General features: G+C 41.1%; 1 protein-coding gene across 1 annotated transcript in view; it reads left to right on the top strand.

The window, feature by feature from the left end:
* The first annotated feature begins 3,178 nt into the window (after window positions 1–3,178).
* LOC118784378 (guanylate-binding protein 1-like) overlaps window positions 3,179–6,815 on the top strand; it is an 8,107-nt gene continuing 4,470 nt past the window's right edge. Inside the window, exons 1-4 of the mRNA XM_036538609.1 lie at window positions 3,179–3,371; window positions 3,707–3,834; window positions 5,929–6,038; window positions 6,769–6,813. Of these exons, the coding sequence (XP_036394502.1) occupies window positions 3,179–3,371; window positions 3,707–3,834; window positions 5,929–6,038; window positions 6,769–6,813 (476 nt within the window). The remainder of the gene's footprint in view (window positions 3,372–3,706; window positions 3,835–5,928; window positions 6,039–6,768; window positions 6,814–6,815) is intronic.

The following is a 6,815-nucleotide window of genomic DNA, read 5'->3' as shown; positions in this document are numbered from 1 at the left end:
GAAAGGCCCTGGACCTTTTTCGCAAGGCTTTGGATGGGTTTCAGAGTTTTTTCTGTATGGGCTATCAGACCCCCTCTTAACATCCCACTCGCTGACACCTGTCCCAAAATCTTTTCCTCAGTCAGGCCATTTCTACAAAACAAAAATCTATGTTCTATCCGGACTTCTGAACTGACAAGAAAGAAAATGGAAGAGCTATTAGCCCCGGATCATTCCAGGTGTACCCCAGTCAGCAAATTAATGGACAAAGAAAGTAAAAGAGTCTGGTGGAATGTAAATGACCCTTTTCTGCTAAATGGTCACAAACACCTGGCATGGAGCATAGCAAATTTGAGCCTTCCAACCAGGGCATTTCTCTATAGACACAGATGCACCCCAAACCCAAAGTGTGTCAGGCAAAACTGCATAGATGATGAAACAATCAGGCATGTTCTTTGGTCCTGTGCATTAGCTCAGGCAATCTGGTCTTATTTTTCACACTGGCTGGAGAGGTTCTTGAGTCCAGTAACATTATTGGAAAATACTGTATTCCACGGATGGGTGTCAGACACCGAACCTCCATCAGACATGCAAAGATTATGGGCCATTCTGAACTGTATCAAAGAATCGCTTTGGAAAGCAAGAAATGTGTTGGTTTTTAAAAAGTATACCGCAACTACCTCTGCTGTATGCCAGATGGCTCTGAGTGCAATAAGGGACTATGTACTAAGGGATGGGAAGCAATATGGAAGAAAACTCTTAATCCAAAAATGGAAACTTGAGGGAAAAAATGAAGTGATGTACGCACTTTTATAAAGGTGATTTCACATTAATTCCTTGTTCATTGTAACTTTATGCAGACTCTATGAATTGTTAACTCTCCTTTTCTTTTTCTAGCCTCATCAATGAAAATGCTGTTGTACTTGTATGTAAATGTGTATCTGTGGTGTAAAGAAAACGAAAAAATGGAGATGTACATTTGCATTTTGAACTAAGCAATAAGGAAGAAAACTGAATCCAAAAATGGAAACTAGAGGGAAAAGATGAACCAATATTCGCACTTGTCTAACCTCATCATTGAAAATGCTTATGTACTTGTATGTAATTTCGTATCTGTGGTGTAGAGAAAATCAAAAAAATGGATATGTAACATCTGCATTTTGAACTAAGCAATACAGGGGAAAAAAAACTGTTAATCCAAAAAACGGAAATATGAGGGGGAAAATGAACTAATGTATGCACTTTTATATTTATTCCTTGTATACTGTAACTTTATGCTGACTTTATGAAATTGTTAACCTTCCCCTCCTTCGTCTACCTCATCATTGAAAATGGTTATGAACTTGTAGGAAATTTTGTATGTGTGATGTAAAGAAAATCAAAAACAGAGCAGTTGCCCCGGGGAGTCTACAAACGTAGCCGAGTGGCTTTCCAGTAAACCAGGGCTTTTCTGCTAACGCAGGTTCTTGTGGACGTGACCCGTAGCACACACTGAACATTATGTGGGTTTCATGAAAACACACACGGCACGAACACACAGACAAACAAATATGTACTTTCATACTTTTACGACGCATCTGTTAATAACGGGCGCAGGCAAAAATTCTGTTTAGAAATCTCATGATACGTATAACTCATGTTGCGATTTTAACAGGACCTGGTGTAAGTGATGGTAAAGTGTATTCTAATTAATTGCAATTACGTAATGATTTGGTATATTTTCATCTCAGCAGGACAAAACAGTCTCATACACCACAAATTACAATCTGATACAGTAGTATATTTAAGAGGATGTATATAGCCATCTACACGGTCTAATATTCTTTCCTTACACAGTACAACTATATAGCTGTGGCGTGTCGTCTGGGCAAGTAAGGGAAGCACTGTTTGCCTAACTTTTTCTTTCCTACGCGAAAATAAATGTCACGGTATATTTCTTAAGACTGATATATATACAATACACGATCTACTACTGTCTATTTTAATACATTTATTTTCGCGTAGGAAATTTATATTCGTACATTTATAGTCGTTCACCGTGTCACGTGAATACAGCTAGCCTCCAGGCAGGATGGATTTAGATGTGAGTAATTTTAGATGTCAGTAGGCGATATGAGGGCGGATGCTATCCCACTTGTTAGCAAAATGACCAAAATGCATCCCCCTTGTTAACCTGCCATCCCCCCCTCTCCATCCCCTAGTTAGTAGCAGAGAGAGTGCTGCGTGTGCATCTAACATCCCCCCTGTTAAAAATGAACAAATCGCCTATATGTGAATCATTAAAAAAAGCATTTTTTCGGTTTCGAAGTGAGAAATGGGTTACGACCCCGTGTAGGGTGAGATGACATGAAATAAAAGCGTGGACCCTTTCGCTTTCAGTACCCATTCGTCGTTCGCGAGAAAAATAATTTGTTAGCCAGAAAACAGTCGTAGGAAGCAGACTCCAGACCGCCAGTCCGAATTTCACGGTACGACATGCAACTTTATCCAGAGGTGGAAAACCCCGGCTTCAGAAAGTAAAAGTCCTACCATGTATTTGTTCTAGCCATTCACTAAACAAGGTGATTTCATTAATAACCTCCTGTACCTGGCTGAAGAGTTGTGCTAATTAAATTCAGCTGGTTTAGTGAATGGGTGGAACAAATACGTGGCAGGACTTTTTCTTTCTGAAGCTGGGGTTTGCACCTCTGACTTTATCTCATTGAACATGTATTGCTATATTGCGAGTTGTTGCCGCTATATTTGTTTAACAGGCTTCGTAAATCAAGTAAGTAATAAAATATAGTCTCCGAGAAATGGACGAGGTGCAACATCCTGCAGAATGTTATTCTGAAATGTAATTAACACAGGATATGGTGTGTACTGGCTTGTGCCTTTTGTAAGTAAGTGCTGCTTGAGCATCTACATTTATATCGTACACCTGATTGTCTCTCGCACAGGAGGAACGGTTATGTCGAAATCTGTGTTACCAGCGCTGTATACTTTTAACTGCTTCTTCTTGCAATAAAGAAAATCTTGATAAGAACTTGGTCTGTGTGCTTCTTCGGCGAGGGTAAACCTGTTCATCGTGTAGGCATTACATTAAGAGCAAAGGACATTTCTCAAAATGTTTAATATGCAAACTCAAATCACAGAAATATGTCCGCGTGTAAAGTGTGGAGTTTATTTTTTCCACAGTGTGTGTATTCGCAGCGTCACGATGAGCGGGACAGTGCGAATGCCCGAGCCAGTTTGCCTGATCGAAAACGACAAGGAGGGGAACCTGCGCTTGCTCCCGCAAGCTATCGAGATCTTGAAGCGGATCGATCAACATGTTGTGGTGGTGGCAATAGTCGGGCTGTACCGCACTGGAAAATCCTACCTCATGAACAAGCTGGCTGGTAGGACAAAGGGTGAGGCTGTCTTTTCCTGTTTGACATGTTGACCCCTTGTGCTCTCTAATTCTCTAGCTTTTGTAAGAGTGCACAAGTTAACTTATGGTAGGGCTTGAATAGCGTTATACTCACACTCACCGGTCTGGGAGTGTTGTCTGACACTGTTGCTCGTTTAAATTGAATGGATACACTTTTGTTCTGTTGTGATACAAGTCGCTCTGGTTAAGAGCGTCTGCTAAATGCATTTAATGTAATGTAAAGTTTATGCATATTAATTTCAGTATTCTGTCATACCCTTTGGTTTTTCTTGTTCTGTTTGCTGCTGTCCTGAACTCTGATTTTACCCACTTAAGGATTTGCTCTGGGGTCCACCATCCAGTCAAAGACCAAGGGCATCTGGATGTGGTGTGTGCCTCACCCAACCAGAGCAGGCCACACTCTAGTGCTGCTGGACACTGAGGGGCTCGGAGACGTGGAGAAGGTGGGAAATTAACTGTTTTCTCTCGATCTTGAACAGACATTTTAAAATCATATATTTTTTATCCATTACAGTGTGTCTACTCACGTTATGTGTTTTCTCATTGAGTACCAAGATAGATTCAAGATAAGTAAGAATATAATAGAATGCTTATTCGAATGTTTCATTTAACGGGTGCACTTTCTTCATTTGAATGAATATTCCCTCATTCACTTGACAATCAAAATATATGTACACTTCACCAAATGTGATCTGTTTCTTCTAATTATGCCACGAATCTCCACAGAATACATCTGAAATGCATTCTCTTTTGTTTTAATTACATTGTTTGAACAGCAGAGGGTGCAATAAACAAGTAAACGTTTTCCATATTGTTTAGCCATACTTCATGGTCTGCACTGTGAAAAGCCCAGACTGATTGTGTGGTTATTTTCACAGAAGCATAGTAACATTACTTACACTACTTATAGTCAATAAAATTCAACATTAACTGCAGTGTTGCCCCCACACATGCACAGAAGTTGGTATTGGTGTAGTCAGTCAAAAATACACACATCCTGTGTAATTTCATGTATTTCATGCAGTCAGATCTCAGCAGTTTATGATGTAAGGGTGCGACTGTGTTAGATAACCTCATTTTGCTTCATATCGTTCATTGTGTTAACACTGTATTTTCGGCCCCTGTGATTCATTTCCCAGCGCATTGCAGTTCTTGTGTTTTGACACATCTGGCACCGTGTCTGTGTTTAAACTCCAGCTGCAGGTGTTCTGCCTTCTACATAAACATCTATAAGTGTTGGTGGTAGGAAGAAACAGCGGAAACATTGTTCCAGCATGCACAGATACATGCTTTAGCCAATGAAGCTCACCCTTCCGGCTGGTGATAGCATTTGTCTGTGTGACGGAGAAAGAATTCTCCGCACAAACGGGCGCATCCGCCTCGCTATGAGGAAGCGGGGGGCTGCGACAATATATGTGTTTTGTATGATGTTTAAATATACACGGACTCGGGTTAAATGGCTTCGGTTTATTTCTGCTGCTAGTGAGATGTGTTCAGTCCTGCAAGACGAAAGAAGACTGTTACCATTATATGCAGGATGGCTACAGCCATATATGTTTGGGTTGTTTGTTGTTTGGATTTGTTAAAACTTTAGCGAACACAACCGTTGTTTCGGGTGCACACGAAACAGGCGATCGGGTTCGCTAGTTTGCCAGACAGCAATTATAATTGTCACTTTGGAATAAATGTGATAAATGCAATTAAGTCTGAAATGACTCACCTGTGGGTTAGAGCTGCTACCAGGAACGGGCAAAAGGAGTGCGTACACGGAGCCGGGGAATTATATAGTCTTATGGGTAGCGTAGTTCCCATGTGTTGAAACATGGAAGGGGGAGAATGTGCTGCCGATGTAAATTTTATGCAGCAGTCTGTTTAATTAGAACAAAACATGTGGGTTTGTCAATGGAATGTGTGTACTTCATTGTGGGATGAATTGTTGTTATAACTTTGTCATTTTATTTCTGTAAATCGATTTTAATATTTTGACCCAGGTAATGGGTTAGTCCAGGGTGGGGCTCAGGCTATTTAAGCCCCAGGTTCTGTCATTTGGGAAAAGAAGGCGGTAGGAGAGTATAAACTCTGAGCCTAACCTGGAATAATTGCCCGGTGTTGTTTATTTTTGTAAATAGTTTAAATTTTCCTTATTGTATAGCACAATTAAACGTCTTGTCTTCGTTCACCCCAATCTCTGTTGTCGTCACCTGTTTGCCGCTCGCCGTCCCGTTACAGTCTGTTTATAATCAATGGCTGCTTGTGTTATCAGCTGGAGGAACCTTCCATTCAGACAGACGACAGCAGGCCCAGCGCTATTGGGGTGCCCAGGGGTGCATTGCACCCCCAGAAGGACCTCAGTGCACCCCCAGTTGTGTCCATATATCCCGATGTCTAAATTGCATTTATGACTTTTTGTCCATTCCTGTCGATTGCAATTGCACCCCTCTGTATTTTCTCCTGGCGCCGAGCTTGGACGACAGGTTGGTTTCAGTTGAAGATTCTATGAAAAGATGTATGAAATCCATTGTTTTTTGTGTACCCAGGGAAATGAGAAAAATGACAAATGGATATTCTCCCTGGCGGTCCTCCTTAGCAGCACACTGGTGTATAACAGCATCGGGACCATCAACAACGATGCTTTACAACGGCTTCAGTATCCTTTAAAAGGAGGACTTCCTCCCCCCAGCTTTCGGTGGTAGATATTCACATTTATTTGTTTAGCAAACGCTTTTATTCGTAGCAGCTAGACGTCTCATGAGTGATATGTGATACTGTTGCAGCTTCCATGTTAATGGAGAATAGGTGTATAGGTACAGAGCATTAATGCAAATAAAATTGGCAAATTGTAACAAAAATGTGGCAGATTTGTGGGTGATTTATTGAAAAACATTGGTAGATACTGAAATAATAATTTAGAATTTAGAAAAAATAGCTTAGTTTCAGTCAGGTTATGAGCTTGTGTAAAAGCCAGAACCCATACACCAAACATTCATCCACACTAAAATGGTTCAGACAGGGTCAGGGTCAAAAGGTCAGACATATAGAAGCTGTAAGTACCTCCCCCCACTCCAAACAGTCTCACCATAGGGCTGTAATAAGGAGATAAGTACTGGGCGTGGTGCAGCAAATAGCAGTTGGTTGCTCCACTGTACAGATGCTGCATGTCCAGTAGAGGGCGCCAAAGCCATGGCAGAGCATCCCTCAATGATGCAGCTTTTACTTTTTCATATAGTGAAAGAAACTTACATAAATGACGTGTTCTGAACTAGCGATCGGAACCTCTTAAGAAGGCAATATATGCCCACCATGCAGATGGAAGTGAAGGGCACAATTGTAACACTGTCATAATTTGCGGGTATGTCCCTGAACGGTGCCATCTTTAGCTATGTGACGGAACTGACAGAGCATATAAAGGTGAAAGCACAGACCG

The sequence above is a fragment of the Megalops cyprinoides genome, chromosome 10 (assembly GCF_013368585.1).
Source record: "Megalops cyprinoides isolate fMegCyp1 chromosome 10, fMegCyp1.pri, whole genome shotgun sequence".
NCBI classification, from domain to species: Eukaryota; Metazoa; Chordata; class Actinopteri; order Elopiformes; family Megalopidae; genus Megalops; species Megalops cyprinoides.
Note: the sequence above shows the minus strand (reverse complement) of the source record. Positions and strands in the feature narration are given on the sequence as shown.